Genomic DNA, 22,857 nt, shown 5'->3' on the forward strand with positions numbered 1-22,857 from the left:
GTTGTAGATTTAAAAATATAATGATTTTCAATAGAGTTACAAATTTTTCAAAAAAAAAAAGGAAAACAATAAAAACATGGGGCGGTACGGTTATCCGCGTGTATGAATGTGGGGAAGGTTTATGCGAGTTTAAATGTGATGCGGTGCAGTTTTAAAACTTGCGAGTTTAGTAAAAACCCGCACCGCACCCGCACCATTGCCATCCCTACTTGAGGGGGGATTTATGTGGCGCTTTCCTAATCAACGAGAGAGAGAAGAGAGAGAGAGGACCCTTCTCCTGAAGTTACAGAAGTTACAGGGTCATTTTGCCAAGTTCCTTCTACATGGTTCTCTCAAGTGCCTTAATATACTCTACTTTGGGGTGCTGTCAATTCTCACCAGGAGGATCGCCCTCCCAACTCGAAGTTCTTTTCCTGGAAGTTCAACCATGCAGATGAACTGAAACAAGAACCAAATTTTTGGAATACCACATCTTTCATAGACAAAAGGGGATAGCATTTCAATCCAAGTTTTGGGTAAGTAACAGTATGAGTCATGTACTCTTTTCCATTCACAGCAATTAAAAAGCATTCTCTTCTTCGATTGCCAACAAATTAAGGTACAAATCTGGAGGGCTCGAAGGGATTGTACACTGCAATTGGTCCAAGCTAATTCTCTTTAGGGTTCTACAGCCATTTACAATCTTATCTAGTCTTCTTTTTTTTTCAGCATTGTATAGGTATTATGCACAGCCTAAAACCGAATAATGAAAACTTTTCATACAGTGTGACTGACTAGAAGAAATTTCTCAGTTCAAATGGAAAGATGTACTCATGAACTGAGTTGTATGCTAGCTTGTAAACACAGGTTACCCTCTCCCCAGACGACTACGGTATTGTTTGATTTGACATTAATAATCACTCATCAACTTCTATCGATTCTCCGGTTTCCATCTTTTGAAGTTGATTGTTTTGAGGGGGTCAGCTTCCTAAATGAGGCATGCAGAATCATCACTGCAAATGCATCGATTAGCCATACGCTCTTGAAATTAGGAATAAAGCAAAAGATGAAAAGACAGTAAGATAACTAATTGGACACGAAAGCTAACATACCTGCATAACTGACTGCAATAGCTGAAAAGAGAGCCACTGGAACGTTGGTACACAATAGAATAACTGCAGTTGCTGCACAAGAAAGGCTAACTCAGTTCTCAAATTTATAGAGTATCAGAAAAATTCTGGTTGCAAAAATAAATGAATACTCGAAATTATCTAGGGAAACAAAAGCAGGCCAGTATACATTTGAAAAGACAGAAGCAGAACAACAGCAACAAGACCATTGGGCTTTAAACAAAAAGTGTGAATCAAGATTTAATATGCACGCTTGTTGGAAAATGGAAATGAAGTATACAACAACCAGACACAAAATTAATCTAACATGCATGAACTAATTTTAAACTTGCAACAAAAATTACTACTAATTGTACTGAAAATTACTAATTTCAATATCTAATATCAGACAATACTAATCTAACAAAAAACATCTTAAAATGTGATTTCAACAAAATCCCGAAACATAATCCTAAATGTGAAGTAAGCCTTTGTATCTTATTGGTGAAATTGGATATTTTAAATTCAACAAATCCCCTCTTTTCTTCTTGAGAAATACTAACTAAGACGACAGTATTTTTTACCATAAAAAGTTTCTCTTTTATCTTCTTTTATATGGAACTCTAATAAGATGGTCAAAGAGAAGTCAAAAAAAAAAGCTCAAGGTCAAAATAAATAGAGCAGGACTCGCATACTAGAAGAAGAAAAGAGGGTCAATCTTGAAGATGAAATATACGAAAAGAGAAAAAACTAAAAAAGAAAAAGAAATGGTCTATGAAAAAAGAAGTACCATAAACTCAAGAACTGGAAGAAGATGTTGATACTACAGAAAAGACTCGTTGGCAAGGAAAACTATGTCTTTAAAATTGGATAACAACAGTAAAGCGCAAATAAAGCGTGGCGAAGTGCTCAACATGTTTTGAGCGTCGCTTCAGGGCTTAAGTGCACTTAAAGCACACCTTTGCTACCACTATTATATTCCTAAATACTTGCTCCTTTAATCTTTCAAGAATAGTTTGATCATAATCTTCCTATTATGTCCTTGTTCAATAAATGTAATCATTATTAATTTGAAAAGAGGTATAACATTTAATGAAGGGTATATTGGTAAAATTACTTTTAATTTTATAGGGATAAGGGATTTATTAGGGAATTTGTCCAACCCAAATGAAGCTAATAAAAAGGAATGGATGGAGTATTTAATTAGGAGTAGTAAATATATGAACGGAAAGGTTGAAGGAATGCAAATTAGAAAAATAGAAACAAGAAGGCAACAAATGATTTCTCAATTCTTATTCCCCATTTTTATGGGCCGTGACATCAGAGTTTAGTTTAACAATTTTCATATTTTATTTGTTTTCCTAGGAAAAACAACAAATTAAGAGGAAGAAAATACCTCGAGTTGTTGGAGTCCAGAATTCGATTAGAGATCAAAATAAACTTTGTTACCGCCTCTTCTTATTAAGGTTTTAAGAATTTTCAACACAATTTTGTTTTAAGGCGCAATTCTAATAAATCATTTAGCAGAAAAGTTTAGACACACATTATTATCCTAGCATGTAATATTTTTGCTCCAGCATTTAAATATTCTTGAGTTGTTTCTACTTTATGTAAAGAGAGATTTGATATAACTTTGATTTACATTATAATGAGTAGGCATCTGTTAATTTTTGAAGGTTTAATTGTGTTACTGGTAATCAGCATTACTCCTATTACAAGAAGGGTGAAATCTTTTAGCAAAAGTTCAAGAAAAAAATAGGGATCTGCAAGCAATCTGCCATGAACATATTTTAGAAATAAATAATTTGTTTCAGTAATAATTTATTGAATTAAAAGTTTAAAAACAATACTCCCTCGATTCCTAATTAGTTGTCACCTTTTTAAGTTGCACACTTCTTTAGAAAAACATTAACAAATTTGATTAAATTACCCTTATTTATTACTCATCTTTATTTAACGCTTCTCGTTTTTGTACTATATTAGTATCTTCTCATATTTATTACTTATGGTAAAGATGGAAACAAACAACTAACTATGCACTGGTTTTGAGAAATAACAAGTATTAAGGAACATCTATTTTTAGCAAGGACACGGAGGGAGTAACAACTTAAGAAATTTAGGAAAGGAGGGAGTAACAACTTAAGAAATTAAATAGTGAGTTATGAATTTCAGAATTCAGCTTATATATCATTGTACAGAAAAGTATAGACACATATTATTATCCTAACATGTAATAATTTAGTTTGAGCATTCAAATATTATTGAGTTGTTTCTACTTTACAAAAAGAAAATATTGATGTCTTTTATTTACTTTATAATGAGCAGGTAATTTAAGCATTTCCTCAATCTCTGTGACAGAATAATGCAATTATAAAGTAACGCCTTTGCAGCTTTAAATATCGATCTATACTATTTTGCAAAATGAACTTGTATTTTTCAGTTACATTTTCTCTTACTCATTACATGAATATGTTTCAAAGAATATTGTATGCCAATTGAATGAGTTGGAAAAATTAACATAGGAAACGTGCAATGCACGTGCGTAGAACTAGCAGGATAAATACATGGCAAATGCTAAAACAGACAAAGTTAGGATCATATTATCCATCACCAATATACACGGATATAATGCTGAACCTGAATCAATTAAGACAGTGGCACCCTAGGTGTCATTTTTTTGAGGGAGGGGGAAGGGATAAGCACTCAAGAATATTGACTCACCACACTGAGCAATGCGAATCAAGCTTTGTTTGAAAACTGGGCGCTGCTCTAATCCCCAGCGATCTCCACACAACTTTAATAAATCCCAAAGTGCCAAACATGATATCAACCCTACAAGGGCAAGCAGCTTTTGGTACCTGTTTCCCAAAATTTATCAAAATGCAATCAATACCAAAGCAATCAAATTGCACAAAAATCAAGCAACTGAAATTGAAATCCTTCAGCTACATAATATTGCTAAATTCAGACCAAGTATTGTCTTCAAATCTCCAAACTCTTAACATCCTTTAGATTTAACAAGTACAAGTTCTGAAATCTAAATTCTAAAGAACTTGAACAAATCACTCAGTAACTGAAACGTTGTCCTATCCAAAACCCAAGCTTCGAAAGTGCATATATCACATACTACATATCAAATGTCTACATACATGTTTATGTCATGCAAATATATATATTCTTGTGAAAGGAAGAGAACCAAGTACGGAGTGCTTTATAACTTAAATTAAGTTCTATCCAAATCTACTGTACTCCCAGTAAGCCTTACTTAGCTCTCAAAGCCTAAGAACCTCAAAGTTCTCACCACAAAACTCAATCAATCAATCAACTAACAACTCAATCCTATATTACTTCTAGTAAGTTATAGGAATTCTCTATATCTATCCCACTCCATTTGGGTCCATTTCATACTAAGCCACGGCAGAGAGCATTCAGAACAAAGCCAACAATTCAAGTTATTGCAGAAATTCAAACAACAACAACATACTCAATATGGTCCCACAAGTGGGGTCTCGGAAAGGTAGAGTGTATGCAGACCTAACCTTTACCTTGTCAGGTAGAGAGAGACAAGTGATACTAGAAAAATAATAAAAATACCGAATATAATACTAATACTACTAGCCAAAGAAATCAGAACTATTTACTACTAGTGTTCTACCCAAATCCTCAACCTCCACACCCTCTTATTAAGGGTTTAAATGTAAATTGTTAATAATCAACAACAACATACCCAGTGTATTTCCACAAAATGGGGCCTAAAGAGGATAAAGTGTACGCAGTCCATACCACTACCTCCGATGAAGGAGAGAGGTTGTTTCCAATAGACTTTGAACTCAGGACAAATAACAATATAACAAAGAAAAAACATAAAAACAAACAACAAAATAGACACACCACTAGATAATAGAATAAATAAAGCATCCATAGAATAATACTATAAACTATCAATCTGAAATCACAAACATCGCTAAAACACCACAAACAAGAAACTACAAGACACATACAAATCCCTCCTCCCTACTAGTAAGGACGCACTCCTACCCACTAACCCCCTACCCTAATTCGCGTCCTTCATACCTTTCTATCAAGGGTTATGTCCTCCGTAAGTTGTAACTATTCCATGTTAGGCCTAATCACCTCCCTCCAATATGTTTTCACCGTACCTCTACCCCGCCTGAAAACATCTATAACCAACCTCTTCACCTGCCCAAATCATCTCAGTCTTACTTTTCGCATCTTATCTTCCACCGAAACCACTCTCAACTTCTCTCGAATAATCTCATTTTTAACCCTATCTCTCCTAGTAAGTCCACACATTCATCTCAAAATCCTTATCTCTGTCACATTCTTTTGGATATGAAAGTTCTTAATTGGCAAAAACTCCACTCTATACAACAAAGTCAATCGGACTGTTACTCTATAGAACTTACCTTTAAACTTAGAAGGCATCTTCTTAACACACAACACTCCCTAAGCGAGCCTCTATTCAACCACCCTGCACCAAACAGTGCATGACATCCTCATTAATCTCTTCATTCCCCTGAATTATGTACCCAAGATACTTGAAATTATCTCTTTTATGAATGGTCTGAGAATCTAGCTTCACTATCACGTCAACCTCATGCATCAAATCATTGAACTTACATTCAAAGTATTCCGTCTTAGTCATGCTCAACCTAAACCCTTTAGACTTTAAAGTCTGTCTCCAAACCTCCAACTTATCATTAACTTCTCCCCGGATCTCGTCAATTAGCACTACGTCATCAGCAAGCAACATACACCAAGGCATCTCCTCCTTGAATGCGTTAGTCAATACATCCATCACCAAGGAGAATACCTGTCCTACCAGTGCTCTGCCAAAAGTTTGCCAAAATCTCGTCTTGCTCAGTTGTCCTACCCCGACGCATCCTACGAATAGCACCCTTAACCTCTGTTAATTCCTTAGTTTTGATGATTGACAAATTCATAATTTGAGACCTGTTTCCTAAAACCCTTGGAGCCCTTGTTGTAATGACAAATGCCTTTATGCATTAGGAAACAGGTTGGACTCACCTGTCGCTGTCACAGTCGACAGTCCAGCTGACACATGGTACAAAAGTTGGTGAAAAGTTGTTGCCACCTTTTTGCCTCAACCAATGAGATTGATGCTAGGTTTTCTTGCGTCACAATATATAATGCTCATATTCCTTAACAAGAAAACTAACACTTCCATATACTCACAATTAAAGATATTTCTAAAGTGGTGCAGCTCTGCAATCAAAGGCTGGAACTGTAACAAGGAACCTCTTGTTCATCGAGTTGTATCTTTATTTCCTTATTATGGTCGAGTCTTTGTATTTTTACTACAATGCTTAACTACGCTTGTTTACGATTGTAGTAGGTGTTGTGGTGTAACTGTCTCATTGTAACCATCTAGAGTTAGGTGATTGTCCAAGCTAGAGTTAGCTTGAGGAGTCCGGCTAGAGTTAGCTGGGGTGGAAGCAGTAGAGTTACTGCTTGGTTTCCTTATAATAGAGTTATTGCTAGGAAACAAAGGATTAGGAGGTTAATCCTTGAGTCTGTATTCAAGAGATTGCTTGAATAAAATGGAGTTTAAATTCTGTAGGTAGGTCGCGGTTTTTTCTCCCTTAAGCAAGGAGTTTCCACGTAATAATCCTATATCTTTACTGTTTTGTACTCCTGCACTTATTTGTTTATCACCTAGTTCTTGTTGCGAGTGTGATTCTGGGAACAGTTCCCTGAGTCGAGGAGCAACCCACCCCAAACCCTTCATTTGGTATCCGAGAAGGTCTTCCGTAATAAGGCTAACACTTAGAACGGATCCTGAGATAGGGAGGCTTCACAAGCTGCTTACACCTCAAGAGGAAGTGAAACAGCTCGCATTGTAGAAAGGGTTCTCAAAGCGTTAGGAAAATCTGAAGATATGTCCAAAAGAGAGAAGCAGAGGGTCACAGAGAAGTGTAGCTGGAAAACTGAGGCTGACAAGCTAGTCAGGTACTTGTAGCTTTGTGGAATGACTCATCAAGTGACTCAACTGAGTCTAAGCAAAAGGAAGACATTTCCATCATAGTAATAAACGAGAAAGTGCAAGTCTCTAATGCACTCCTTGCTTTGATGGCAGATACTGATGAAAGTGAAGATAAACCTACCACTCTCCATGACATTAAAGAAAGTTTAGAAGATTACTCCTTGAGTAGGCTAAGATCTCTTGCCTCCGCACTAATTGACTCTTTAAATGATCTTGTCAAAGATAAAAAGGATCTGAAAGAAGCCTGGGAAAAGTGTGAGGAAGAGGTAATTAAGATGAGCATTCAAGTAGCTAAACTCACAAATGAAAGAAGATTGATGGAAGAACTGTCAAAATGTGCACATGACACAATGAAACTAAATGTGCAAGTAGCAGAGCAACAAGCAACTTTTATGGCCCTTACGTGTGAAAATGATGAGCTGAACAAGATAGTAGATGAGATCTCCAAGAAGGATCTCAAGGGTAAAGGTGAAGAGAGCAGAATCCAGTTTCGGCTGGAAGAAGAACTGACAAATGTCAAGGTTAAACTGACTGCTTCAGTTGATAGAAACACAGTGTTTGAGAACACTAGTTCGGTCGAAAATTGAACTTGAGAAAGCTCACAAGTGGACTACATCTTCACAAACACTGTCTGTCTCCTTCGGCCAGGAATCCAGTAGCAACAAAGGATTGGGATACAACAAACAAGAAGATGGACCCAGCTCTTTAGTCAGACATGCAACGAGCAAAGGTAATGTTTTAGGCATCCATTGTGGAAAGGATGGTCCCTTCAAAACCACAGCTTCAAACGGGAGGAGTAACCAAAGATTGCCAAAAGATTTCCAACCTGGACAAGGAAAAAGCACATTTTTCCTCTGTCACCCTTTTGGGAACCCAAACTTAAATAGGTTCCCAAGGCGAACAAGTGATTGATGATGCAGAGACGACAAGGGGGAGCAACCAGCTCATGAATAATAACTATGGTTGCTCAGAGCTCATGATTGAATATTTGAAGATATCCCCTTGTTGAACATCCTCAAAGGAGACATGTCTACTTAGTGATAGAATCAAGATGAGAGTTGGATTATTACTGATGATAATGTGGCTTAAGTAGAAAAAGAAAAATAGGATACTGGTCAAGTAACACTTAAAAAGGGAGGAGATGGATGAAGTTACATGAATACAGGAGACCTTCATGATCCTCCACTCATGGCTATGAATTGGGGAGCAGGTATCCGGGTTAGAGAATGTCGTAAGTGTCTAATTCAGTATCATATCCTTGCAGATATACACCTATTGTCATTTAAATATTCAGTGACTGTGCCACATCACTTTTTCGCACTCTCAAAAATTTTCTTGTACTTTAAACTCAAAAATTCTCTTGTACTTTAAACTCAACAGACACGTCCATCCGACCGGACATGTCACATCAGAAGCTTCACATTCTTCAATCTCAACCACTCCCTTGTGCCATATATAAAGTCCAAAATCAGATCATTTTCTCCCTAACTTTTTCAAGAAAAACAACACAAACAAAACTCTCTCACATTAAATCTCTTTAGTTTCCTAACTGTTCAAAGATCTTGCTTCTCTCATTACTCTCATATACTCCATCTCCAAAAGAGACATTTGGCAACTAATTCTACCATGAGAAAAGAGGAAGAAGCTCAAAGCCAGACAGTCTCAAACACTAAACCCTCCGAATGGGAACCTCTCTCACCAATCTTGTTCACCAGTAGGCATAATGACTCACTTGAAGGCAGTGATGATGTCGATATGGTACTTTCACCCACTCACAATCTATCAGGAAACAGTAGAAGTTGTATGGAACACACTGAAGGAAGAGGTATGCGAGAAAGGAGCAACACAGTCAGAGTTGAAATGGGTGCTAAGAGAGATGCATACATTGAAGACTGACCAACGATAGTGAGGATAGTGAGATTGAGAGGATGTTTGAAGGACTAAGTGATTACACGGATGAGTCACTTAATGTTGATCATGAGAAATACTTTACTGATGTAGGAGGGAACGAAAGACGAAAAAGGGATGCATCTCTAAAGAAAGATGGGTTGTCAGCTATGAAACCAGTGTCCACTATTACTGGTAAAAGAAAAGGATCAGAACAAATTGCTGACAAGGAATCAGGCTCAGACTCAAGCTTGTCAAAAAGGGCAAGGCACGAGGTTCTTAAGGATCAAGAAATTCTGGGTGGAAGAGTACTTAATCCTGCTGCGGCCGATACGCTAAAAATGAGAGTTGCTTGACATAGTGCAATTTCAGAATTAGGAGCACTTATTTGAATCTGGAGTGGTGGAGTGGCGTATGTGTATAAGAAAGAAGTAAGAATGTTTTATCAAAACCTAGAAATTTCTGATAATGGCCTCTACCTAACCTCTCAAGTGAATGGTGTGGCTATAGGATTGGATTAAGAGACACTCTCTGAAATCCTTAGTGTTCCAACTGTAGGAATTAGATCCATTAAGAGAGAAAAAATTTGCTGAATTTCTGTTTCTGTGCGGTGTTGTTGATACCTACAACACTCAAAACTTCAAGAAATGGGTTCTCGAAGGAGAACTTCAATTGATGCTTGAGCTTGTGATAGGGGCACTACTTCCCATGTCTAACGCGGGAAGTACTCTAACAGATTTTGATTTGTTCCTAATGGAGACATTGTTTAAGTTCAGGAAGGTTAACCTACCAGCCATTGTTATTGAGCATATGAACACTGTCATCAATGCCACGGTTGGAAGGCATGGGCTACCCTATGGTTTCTAGATGAATAGGGTGTTTGCCTACTTCAACATTAAGTGTAGGAAGGTGAAAGCTAACTCAGTGAAGGAAGTGTTTGGTATCTCAATTCTTGAGGAACACAAATGCATTCTAAACACAAACGCATTCTCAGGATAAGTGATGGAAAGTCCAAGTCTTTAGTAGCTAACCTCATGGACGAACAGAAACGATTGAAGGAGATAGAGACTCTCACTGCTTCACTCACTTTACGAGATGCAGAGATAGTTGTGTTGAAAGCAGCTTTTGAAAAAGGGAAGTGAAGTGGGAACAATCTCAGGGAAGGATGTGTGCTGAAAATGCTGCCCTGCAGGGCTGCAGGAAAAGGTGAGGGAGCCATAGACTAAGATTTTTTTTTTTCGCCTAGAGCTACATCCTAACAGGTTTCCTTCTTCCTCTTTTTCTTAGTCGTCTCCATAAGCCCAGTTATTTCTGACTCCTGTCCTTATTTTTGAGATGTCACCGGCTTTGTGAAACATTGTCCTCTCTTTTCCCTGTTCTTGTCCCTAGTGAATGATTGGCACAGCTATTTGAATAGTTTATGGTCAATATTTTTGTGAATAGTTTATGGTACAAAATTATGTCTGCATGAATGAAACTTTACTTGTGCTATCACTTCTTCTGTTTATATCTGATCCTCTCTTGCTCATGTAAGTGTTGTCTAAATAGCCATGAATTAACATGTATGACTTATCTCTACTTGGTTTACTGCGTACCCTTTTCGATGATGTCAAAAGAGGGAATAAAGTGCAGGATGCCTACATTCTTATGGACATCACAACCTGTAGAAATGTAGTCTAGGCATCACAGTCTGTAGATACGTAGTCTGTCAGCTGTGGTGTTGTGCAAATATGTGTAGTATATTGTATGTTGTGTAGATATCCAGTCTGTGGTGCTGGGTTGATAAATCTAGGCATCACAGTCTGTAGATACGTAGTTTGTCAGCTGTGGTGTTGTGTAGATATGTGTAGTATACTGTATGTTGTGTAGATATGCAGTCTGTGGTGTTGGGAAACTTAACTGCTCATTGATAAGGGGAATAAGGTAGAGGATGCCTGTATTCTTATAGGCATCAATGATAGGGGGAATTGGTTGAGCAAACTAGTCTGGTATGTGGTCTCATTGCTTATGTTGTGTTGCTAAGGTGTAGGCTGTGATGTGTTGAAATTGATTGAAGATGTTGAGTATGCTGATCTGATTGTATGGGTTTGTCGTCATCAAAAAGGAGAATTGTTGAAGTCCTTAGTTTTGATGATTGACAAATCCATAGTTGGGACCTACTCCCTGGAGCCTTTGTTGTAATAACAAAGGTCTTTATGCATTAGGGAACAGGTTAGGCTCAACTGTCGCTGTCACAGTCAACAGTCGAACTGACACATGGTACAAAAATTGGTGAAAAGTTGTCACCTTTTGTCTCAACCAATGAGATTGCTTCTAGATTTTATTGTGTCACAATATATAACGCTCATCTTCCTCAACAAGAAAACTAACACTTTCATATACTCACAATTAAAGATCTTTCTAAAAAAGTGCAGCGCTGCAATCAAAGGCTGGAACTGTAACAGGAAACATATTGTTCATCGAGTTGTATCTTTATTTTCTTGTTATAGTCGAGTCTTTGTATTTTTACTTCAATGCTTGCCTACGTTTGCTTATAATTGTAGTAAGTGTTGTGGTGTGACTCTCACTGTAATCATCTAGAGTTAGTGATTGTCTAAGCTAGAGTTAGCTAGAGGAGTCCAATTAGAGTTAGCTAAAGTTAGTTGGAGGTGGAAGCAGTAGAGTACTGCTTGGTTTCCTTGGTAATAGAGTTATTGCTAGGAAGTCTTAAGCTGGGGGTCTGTCGGAAACAGCCTCTCTACTTCATCTGAGGCAGTGGTATGATCTGCGTACACTCTACTCTTCCCGACCCCACTATGTGGGAATGCACTGGGTATGTTGTTGTTGTTGTAGAGTTATTGCTAGGAAACAACGGATTAAGAGGTTAATCATTGAAGTATGTATTCAAGAGGTTGCTTGAATATAGTGGAGTTTAAATCCTGAAAGCAGGTCGTGGTTTTTTCTCCCTTGAGCAAAGAGTTTCCACGTAAGAATCCTTTGCCTTTACTGTTTTGTACTCTTGCACTTCTTATTTGTTCATCTCCTAGTTTTTGTTGGGAGTGTGATTCTGAGAACAGTTCCCTGAGTCAAGGAGCAACCCACCCCAAACCCTTCAACCTCCTCAACCATAATACGCCTACAATAACCGTAATCGTGACATCTCTTTGAGTTATCCAAATACCTCAACACAAAACCTTTGTCCCCCACGTCATTCAAAACAACAACAACAACAAAAAACCCAGTGTATTCCCACAAAGTGAGGTCTGGAAAGGGTAAGATGTACGCAGTCCATACCACTACCTCCGAAGAAGTAGAGAAGTTGTTTTCGATAGACCCTGGCTCAAGATAAATACTAAACAAAGGGATGGATGACATAACCAAAATAAGGAGTAAGAAATGATAAAATAGAAATCAAAGCAATACGAAATACGAGAAATAAGGGCAACACGAAATAAGAAAATAGGAACTAAGAAATAAGAAATAGGACACTCACCTAGTAGTAACATACACTCACAAACCAAAGACACCTATGTACATAGTCCTAGGATTACTAACCCGGCTACATCAGGTCTCTCCTGACTGCTAGCTACAACCCACACACTCACACTAGCCTTCTACCCTTATCCGCGACTCCACACCTTCCTATCTAGGGTCTGTCCTCATAAGCTGCAGCTGCTCTATGTCATGTCTAATCACCTCCCTCCAGTATTTCTTTGGCCTACCTCTACTCCTCCTGAAGCCATCCAATGCTAGCCTCTTACACCTACGAACTGGGACATCTGCGCCCCTCTTTATCACATGCCCAAACCATCCCAGCCTTCCCGCATTTTGTCCTCCACCGAAGCCACTCTCACCTTCTCCCGAATAATCTCATTTCTAACTCTGTCCCCTCTAGTAAGCCCACACATCCAACGCAACATCCTCATTTCTGCCACCTTCAATTTTTGGATGTCGGAGTGCTTGACTGACCAACACTCCGCTCCATACAACATGATCGGACGGACTGCCTCTATAGAATTTGTCTTTAATCTTAAGGGACACCTTCATATCGCACAACACTCCCGAGGCGAGCCTCTATATCATCCAACCCGCTCTAATACGTTTAGCGACATTCTCATCAATCTCACTATCCCCTTGAATCAAGATACTTGAAACTGTCCCTCTTACAAACATCCTCGGAGTCCAACCTCACTACGACTTCGTCCTCCTGCCTCAAGTTACTAAACTTGCATTCCAAATACTCAGTCTTGGACCTACTCACCCTGAACCCCTTAGACTCGAGGGTTTGCCTCCAAACCTCCAATTTGTCATTCACACCTCTCCACGTCTCATCAATCAGCACTACATCATCCGCAAATAACATACACCAAGGCACCTCGCCTTGTATACTCCTCATCAACACGTCCATCACCAACACAAATAGGAACGAACTAAGAGTCGATCCCTGATGCAACCCTATCTCGACCGAAAAATGCTCTGAGTCTCCTCCCGCCGTCCTCACTCTGGTCTTCCCTCCATCGTACATGTCCTTAATAACTCTAATGTACGCCACCGGGACCCCTCTCACCTCTAAGCATCTCCAAAGAACCTCCCTCGCGACTTTATCATACGCGTTTTCCAGGTCGATGAACACCAAGTGTAAGTCCCTCTTCCTTTCTCTATACTGATCCACCAATCTCCTCACTAAGTGGATTGCCTCTATCGTCGAGCGACCATACATAAATCCAAACTGATTCTCCTAAACGAACACGACACACCAACACTTTACATCTTTCTTCTTATGCACTTCACTTGATCAAGTTCACGAGCCCTTCGTTCCCTAACCTTGCCGAGCCTATACAATTTCTTGTTCTCATCTTCTTCTCTAAAGAAGCATACAAGATCTCAAAAGCTACTGTCTTAGCCGCTATAACCGCTAACTTAGCCTCTTTCCTAGCTAACTTATACTCCTCCCTATTCGTCTGCTTCTCTTCGTCATCCTTGCTCTCAACCAACTTTGCATAAGCCACTTTCTTAGTCTCCATCTACCTTTTAACTTCTTCGTTCCATCAACCTCTCGAGACACCCAACACCTCTCTAACTGTCTCCCTAATGCAATTGGCAGTTGTCTCCCCCATACTATCCACATCCCCTCTACTCTCCCAAGCCCCCTTAGTTGTCAACTTCTCCCCCATCTCCAAAGCAGTGGCCAAAGTCAAGCTAAAAAGGACAGTCCGATGCACTAAAGCTACCGCTATGCGCGGTGTCCGGAAAAGAGCCCCACCACAAGGGTGTATCGTACACAGACTTACCTTGCCAGAGGCTGTTTCCAAGGCTTGAACCCGTGACCTCCTGGTCACATGGCAGCAACTTTACCAGTTACTCCAAGGCTCCCTTTCGGTGGCCAAAGTCAAGCTATCCCACAACAATCGTAATGGCATATACAAATACATGTCAATGTCCATATACATGTTTCCAAAGTACGCACACAAACATACACATACATAGATAAATACATACATACATGAGTTCCCTACCTGAATTATCACTCAACGGTTAGCTAAACACGCCTAGACGTTGACTTGACAAAATGTTTGTCTACAAAGGTGTCTAGGCGCATTTAGTCTAGTCAACTTCTAGGTGTGTTTCATTAACCAATGGGTGATGGTCCACAATCCCAATAATTCAGGTATGAAAATAAAAAAACTGGGCTAGTTTACATACATACAGAATGTATCTCTATGTATAGATGATAGAGAGAGAGAGCATACAGAGAGCACGCAAAGAAGAGCACGAATAGAGAAGCATAGTTCCGGGCATATCGTTTCACATTCTCATGAACTCTAAGCTTCGCCTGAGACGACGACAAAGGAAACGAGTAACAATCCAACGACCCAACGAATTTCACCGTCCACGACGGAGTATCACAGGAAAAATCATCGGAATTAAGTTTCGCAAACGGATTAAGCTTAATAAGCGACAATAACGTTCCAATATGCAAAAATATAAGAACAAAAACTCCGTTTGAAATTGAAACTGCAGTGGCAGCGGCGGTGGCGGAGTTAGTTATGGCGGTGGTGGTGGTGGTTGTGGTGGGTGTGGTGGTGGTTGTGGTGGATTGGCGGTGGAGATCGGTGGTTCGTTGATCGAGAATTTCGAGGTAACCGGTGTCTCGGAGCCAGGATTCGAATGCGGACTCGGGTACGCTTAGAGATAACGGGTTAGCTGAGAATGCCATTGGGAAAGAAATTTGTTTTTCAGGTATTTATCTGGAGTGTTTGGTGGGAAATTTTATGAGCAACTATAACATTATTCTTGGTCTCGTGATTGTTTCCAACTTCGTAGGGGTTAAATTTGTGCTTGTGCTATCCAAAAATCATGAATCATTATTGCGAGTTCGCAGTTAGGGTTTCTTTTTTGCTTCTCTGGTTGTGCTCTATTTATATTTAAGTTAGATTAACTTGCTTTGCACGTTGTCCCGTCAATATCAAATCATCACACCAATGATTAGATAATTATTCATAATTAAATAAGTTTTATCTTTTGAGATACAAAAATATACTAACCTTAATATTAGATTCCGACCTTGACTCGTGTTTCGATACCTAATTTTGACTCAACACATGATCTGAGATCTTGCTCCTTGATCGGCATGAGAATCAAATCTGTATCCCAACTTGTGACTCGACTCTTGATCCAATTCCAAATCCTAAAATCTAACTCCCAACCCAACTTGAAATCGGCATGAGAATCAAATCTGTATCCCAACTTGTGACTCGACTCTTGATCCAATTCCAAATCCTAAAATCTAACTCCCAACCCAACTTGAAACATGACCTAAGATCTTGATTCTTGACCTAACATGGAGCTTGATCTTATACCCCGACTCATGACTCTAGTGTTGATCACCCAACTTCAAACCCTTAAATCCGACTCCCAACTCTCGACCCCAAACCAAATCTGAGGCTCTGGACCTGGGATTCAATCTCGACACAAACTCAACCTCGATGCCCAAACTTGACACCCGATTGGAGATCCCATTCCAAGACCAAACTTTCATCCTCCACTCGAGATCCAACTCCTAATTTTGGCTTCAATATTTTTCTTAAATTTGAGGAAAATAAGTATATTTAAAAGACATTTTCCAAACATATTTAATCCAACCAAACATAAAATTGAAAAAAAAAATTCTCCATCGTCTACTATAATATATACATATATATATGTGTGTGTGTTAATATAATAAATTATAATCACCTAATTCTAAATTTAACATTGTAAATTTAACATTTTAAGTTATTGTTTGAACCTTAAAGAATGAATTCTCACGCTATATATCGAAGTGATCTTATTAAAATTATGGGATTTATACTACGGACCAGTTTGACCACAGATTTCGCAAGTAGTTTTTGGAAAAAACTTGGCAAGTAGTGTTTGACACTACAATTTGAAAATAATTTAAATTTGCAAATACTAGAAAATACTAGTATTTGGGCCAAATTTCAATTTTTGTGAACTTTTAAAAGTGAAATATGTTTTTCAAATATTATGTGCAAACACATGGGTGTAATTTTACCCAAATGACGTGCCAAAAATATTTATGAATCTATGGTCAAATGCTACAAGTGGTTCTTTTCTTTTTCTTATTGATAAATAGATTAAAGTTATGATGTATTATGAATCAAATAGCACTCAAATTAGTAGTTGGCTAGCCTATCGATTTTGCTTGTTCGACTGTTTTACGAATATTTTCTGACTTTACAGTGTGGTTCAATCTTTTTTTTATGAAGGAATAATAAAATGCAAAAGTTGATATAATTAATTTAAGTGTAAGGATCTTAAATTGTATGTCGATGTATAAGAAATTAAGGATCTCAGGAGGAAGTTGATGTAATTTATTTAAGTGTATGGATCTTAAATTGTATCCTGATGTATAAGAAATTAAGGATCTTAGGAGGTAAGACTAACTTTTGAGGTATGTTTGTGCTAAGCGTGTCAAACGGGTCGATTTGACCCAGCTCAGACCAGTAAGCCCGACCCATTAAGAAAACCCAACCCGATTTGACCCGGTCCGGTGAGCCTCCGGGCTACAGGGCTGCCGATTTCAGGCTGGACCAAAAAAAATTTGGGCCCGATTGACCCGACCCGAATTCGACCTGGACCAGGCCCATCGGTTGCCCGATCCGGTTTATTATTTTTTTAAATTAAAACTCAATTTGACCGTTTGGGCCAAGTGGACCGTTGGGCCCAACGGCTATATAGCCGTTTGGAGGCTCCAACGGCCATATGGCCCATTTTAAAAAAATAATAATAATCTAAATTTGTTTTTTAAATCCAAAATTTTTTTTATAAATATCCTACACTTTCAAATCATTTTTCACACAATTCTCATTCTCTCAAATTCATTTTCTCTTAAATATTCATATTTGCTCCTAAAGTGCTCAATTTTATTTTTTAATTCTGCGATTACAAATACGAGTGGAAGTTTTCTAAAGTCGCAATTTTCGACACTTCTAAAATTTGATATTGTCGTTTCATCTCTTACTTTTAATTTTTAATTAGTGTATTAATTGTTGAATATTTATTTTTATTATTTTTTGTGTATTTTGAATATTTTTTAGTTTGATTTATACTATGGATAAATTAAGAAACCTTGGTAAAAGTGTCAAAAAAAATTATTCCGAAAGTGGTAGTGGTAGTAAAAAATGAATTGGTGGTTGTGGAGGTAGTTCAAGTAGTAGATATACCCGTGTGCCTCAGGTACCGCTTAGCCAACCTTTTGAGGAACAAGTAGGTGCAGGTGCTCACGATATGGATTATGCAGAAGCTCAAAAAAATTACGGTATAGAAGAAGAAAATGAAGTAGATGCGGTTAATTTAGATGAAAATGATGAAAATATTGGTGAGACACCCGCAGTAGAAAATGCTAATTTTAGATCTGAATTGGTTAATCTTCCTCCCCGTCCTCTTGTTGTCCCTAAAAGTCGTAGAAAAACTAGCATTGGATGGAAATTTTTTTACACCTATAGAAGAAAAAACTAAGGTGTAATGCAATATTTGTCAACAAGTATATGATCATAAAAGAGGAAGCAATCAAGGGGGTACGGGTTCGTTAATGAGATTTATAAGATAGAATCACCAAAGAGAGTTATTTATTGCAAAAGGTGGTGAGGTTGTTGGTGGGCCAACACAAACTATAATGGACCCAACAACCGGTCAGTTAATTAAGAATTATAATAAATTGAGGGACCGGGAAGAAATAACAAAAACGGTAGCTGTGGGTTGTTTCCCTTTCACTTTTTCTTCTTCAGATGCTTTTATTCATTATATTCAAGCATTATAATCCTATGTGTAATGGTATTTTAACCATTACTTGTCACTGGATAGATAATAATTTTGTTATGCAAGAACGTATTTAGTTTTTTGTATGATGAAGATCGTAGACATACTGGAGAATTTATTGTTGAATCTATTAGTAAAGTTGCAAGATTTTATGGTATTGAAAGAAAAGTTGTATGTATTGCTTTTGATAATGCTTCTAACAACAAGACTACTATTGAAAAGTTAAAAAATGATCTCTTTACTCCATTAGCTGAAATATTTCATGTTAGGTGTGTTTGTCATATATATAATTTTATTGTAAGAGATAGTCTTGAAATTTTTGAGTTTTATATTGAAAAGATTCGGCTTGCTGTTGGCTTTATTCAAGGAAATAATCGGAAAAAAAAAGAGAGAGAATTTAATGTTAAATGTGAACAAAATGGACTTACGCCGATATTTATACCTGAAGAATATGATACTAGATGAAATGCTACGTATGATTATTTAAAAACTTGTCTTGCTTATAAAGTTCCTATTACATTGACTTTTAACTAATTTTGTAGTTCATTTGCTGATTCGACTGAATGTATGCTACATGATTCTAATTAGGCTGCAATTGGTGATCTTGTTAAGTTTTTGAAAAAAAATTATATAGCTACGGTTGAATTTTTCGGTGCTTATTATCCTACTGTTTGTAATATTTTAGTATATATAGCCGATATTTCTGCTTTACTCAAAGAATTTAAGAACAAAGAAGGTTACAAAGAAATTGTTAGTGCTATGTTTGCTAAATTTAAAAAATATTTTTTTTCGATTCCCCCTATTTACTTGGTTGTTGTTATACTAAATCCATGTATGAAATATCATACTATGTGCCACTTTAGTTCTCTTATTTATTCTAACTTAGAGATAAATGCTAACAATAATTCTGAAGATGAAGAACAAGAACAACCAAATTTATTTACGGCTATGAGTGATGCGAACATTTACATAGAAAAATTATATAATCATTATGCCGATTTACTTGATGTAGTTATACCGACAAATATCATTCCAACTGTTGTTCCTTATGCTCCCGAGGAGCCATCATCTTCTAAAAGGCCGACACATAGTGGTTTTCCTAATTACTTTTATGATTTAAATGTTTGGAACAACGTTGAGGCGAGAACTTACACAACAACTTCTCAGGAAGAGCTTAAGTATTATCTTCGAACGTCGATAGAGGATCGTAGATGACAGATCAACGCATTGGACTGGTGGAAGAATAATGAAAGACAATATCCTGTGCTTTCAAGATTAGCTAGACATATATTGAATGTTCCAATGTCAATAGTTGCATCGGAGAGCGCTTTTAGTCAGGAAAGACAACAGCTTGAGGACAACCGCACTCATTGGGGAGCAATGATATGAATGTTCTATCTTGCCTCAGAGATTGAATTAGAGCAAAACTAAGAAATCAAGGAATGGAAGTGGAACCGAAAGACGAATAGAATCTTGAAGAAATTATAACTTCAAGGGAGAACTCAGCACAATCAAGTCCAATGCATGGTTTTGCCACCATTGATTTTGACTATCCTATGCCAGTTCCCGTTGATATTAACATGAATGAGTTGGAAAAAATGATGCAAAATTTGTAGATTTTTCATTCATGTAAATTATAAATTTATATCATTTTGCAATCAATAAAATACAACATTCATTCACTCCTTACTTTGTAATTTTTTTTCATTTAAATTAAATTTCTAGTTTGAATTAAATAATTAGTTTTAATATATTACTAATTTACTATCAAACTTTACACTAAGTAATAGACAATTAAATATAACAAATATAAATACACATAATGAAAAAATATTTTTTTTTTTATGTTCAAAACCTCAAGTATTGTTATATTAAGTAGCATATTTTCTATAGTCTCTAAATTATATATATTTAACATATATATATAGTGTATATATATGTGTATATATTTTCAATAGACTCTAAAGTAGTATATATATTTAATGTATACATGTGTATATGTATTCAAATTTTCAAAAGTAGTATATATATAGTGTATGTATGTTGTATGTATATTATTTAAAGTAGTACATATATTATATCGTACGTATATATGTGTACATATTTTGTATACACTCTAAAGTAGTATATATATTTAACGTATAGTTGTATACGTGTGTATATGTTTTCTAATGTAGTATATATATAGTGTCTATATGTTGTGTGTATATTATTTAACGTATTTAAAATGTATATAGGTGGGTATATATAGTGTAAATTGGAAAAAAACTTTTAATTTCAATTTTTTTTACGTTTGATCTATTTTGACCGGCTCCAGTGTAAGTATAATAGGCCGGTCCCTGTTTGTTTTATAAAAAAATACTATTGGGCTCGGTACCGGATCAGCCGGCCCGTTAAAACAGGCCCAAAACCAGATCAGCCCACAAACTGGTTAAATAACATGGGCCAGTTTCGGGTAGACCCGGCCCGGCCACGTTGACAGACTTAGACTTTGTGCATGATGTGATTTGGGTTTTTTGTTATAAGAGTAAAAAAACTACATGTTCTTCTTGATCAATTGATTTTAATAGGATCATCAACTGAATCAAAATCATCAAAAGTATGGTTATGAAAAAATGGTTATTTAAATCCGTCTCCAACTTCAGTTCATGTTTCTTAGAATGTTATTATATTCTCCAAACAAAGATGATTAAAAATTCCTTGCTATAATGCACCATAACACACTAGACATGCTTTTGTCTCAAACATTTAACTTTGTTGCATTCAATTTCAAATTTCAAAGGAGTCCGTATATTTGCTGATGGATATCCTTAAAGAAACATGGCAGACGTAGACCAAAACAACTTCTACAAACATTAACGAAATAGGATTTCATTATTTAGACTTTGTCTTCTGAATTTATGGATTTTGAAACATACTTATGTTTAAAAAAAAGCGAGAAGTTTAAAGCTTATTTGGATAGGATTAAAAAAATAATTTTTATCTTAAGTAATTAAAAATTCAAAATAAGTGCTTATAAATTAAATAGATAAGTGTTTGGATAGAAGTATTGAAAATAAAAAAAAGTTATTGATGTGTTTGTTAAACAAATGATGTTAAACACTTTTTCGTTGTCAAAATCACTTAAATTACCTTAAAGTTGTTAACACCATAAATAAGGTGAATTATTTTTTAATTCTGATAATTCAAAAATAATTTCTATTTAAATGCATGACATGATCTAAACTAGGGCCTGACCGTGTCGGGTACCTCAAATCCAACCAGGACCGGAGGCCACCCCCATTTCCCCGACCACTAAGCACCTTACATCCCTTGTCAGATGAATTTCGAACATATAACAAGATAAAGAAGAAAGTTCAAGGATTCTAATATAAGAATTTAAACAACTACCAACATTCGCCCCAAGTCCACAGTAATGTCCAACAAAGCTTCTAACCAAATCAAAGAATATCCAATCGAGACATGCCCCTGACCATAGCCAAAACCAAGTCCAAGGAAATAGTCAAAACATGAAATAAACCAAAGCATGAAATGGGTCCTTCCGAAGTATGGAAGTTCACCACTTCAGTCTGACTCACGAGCTGATTTCGAATCTTAGTCAAAGTGTAGGAGAGGTAGAAGTATGACCAGTTACTGCATCGCGTGGGGATACAATGTTCGAAAATGACTAGCAGGGTGAACCCTAGCATGTAACTCAAGGATAAGGATAAAATAATGTCATCAATTCAAAACCAAGTCAAACCAAAGAACATGTACACACCCGTGCATATCCATGTATATACTTATAGATGTAATGCTGGGATAGGGAACGGGCTTAGCATGAACTTTAAAACTTTAACCTGAGTTTGTGTAGCTTTACCGTCACAAATCCACCCATGGGTTATATGGGTCCAGTGCTACCCCTCAATGAGCCCCAGTGGGTGTTGGCCGCACGAGCTGGAGATATCATAGATGATCGAGGATTCCCTTGTACCCTTCACCCTTCATTATGAATATACACTTGGAGGATTTCTTTGTACCCCACAAGTACATGGTCATTAAGACCAACCCTCATGTCGGCAAACATGAGTTTTCAGGTGCAGTCCTTCGGACTCACACCTTCACGACTAGCTAACACAACCCCCTTTATTGCGCAATTAAGATATGTAACACATAATCCAACCACCAATATCAGAATTCAAACATTAAGGTATTATTAAGTGGTATCGTCATATAGTCTATAGCTTGCAAGCAATTTTATTAGCCAACACTTACGAGATTCCCCTGTACCCCGCAGACTCCATTATTAAAATCACTTGAGAGATTCTCGTGTACCCCACAAAATTTTCAAAATCATCCTTAATCAATTAACCATTTATGTCATGCATTAGTTTCAAGAAACAAATCAAACCAAGTAATAATGTATAAACCAAAATCAATTATGCAAGTTGTTACCTATTTTCATACAAAACCAATTAATTTGGGGATTCCTTTGTACCCCGATTTCCATCCACCATTCCCTTGCAAACCTAATGCATTTACTAACCATCAATTTAAGCACAATAGTTTCCTAGATAT

General features: G+C 37.0%; 1 protein-coding gene across 1 annotated transcript; it reads right to left on the bottom strand.

Moving 5' to 3' along the window:
* Window positions 1-509: 509 nt before the first annotated feature.
* Window positions 510-15,387, bottom strand: LOC107842357 (PRA1 family protein H). Its single transcript, XM_016686146.2, has 4 exons — window positions 14,730-15,387; window positions 3,810-3,946; window positions 1,092-1,163; window positions 510-992 (listed from the first exon to the last, which is right to left on the bottom strand). The coding sequence occupies exons 1-4, from the start codon at window positions 15,194-15,196 to the stop codon at window positions 904-906; spliced, it is 765 nt and encodes a 254-aa protein (XP_016541632.1). The 5' UTR covers window positions 15,197-15,387; the 3' UTR covers window positions 510-903.
* Window positions 15,388-22,857: the final 7,470 nt, after the last annotated feature.

This window comes from Capsicum annuum, chromosome 9 (assembly GCF_002878395.1).
Source record: "Capsicum annuum cultivar UCD-10X-F1 chromosome 9, UCD10Xv1.1, whole genome shotgun sequence".
Lineage (NCBI taxonomy): Eukaryota > Viridiplantae > Streptophyta > Magnoliopsida > Solanales > Solanaceae > Capsicum > Capsicum annuum.

Coding starts and splice junctions, on each gene's coding strand:
- LOC107842357 (XM_016686146.2), bottom strand. CDS start 15,196: ATGGCATTCTCAGCTAACCCGTTATCTCTAAGCGTACCCGAGTCCGCA. Junction 3,947..14,729: donor CTCTTCTTTGCGTGCTCTCT/GTATGCTCTCTC, acceptor TTTGGGAAACAG/GTACCAAAAGCTGCTTGCCC. Junction 1,164..3,809: donor GATTCGCATTGCTCAGTGTG/GTGAGTCAATAT, acceptor TTTCTTGTGCAG/CAACTGCAGTTATTCTATTG.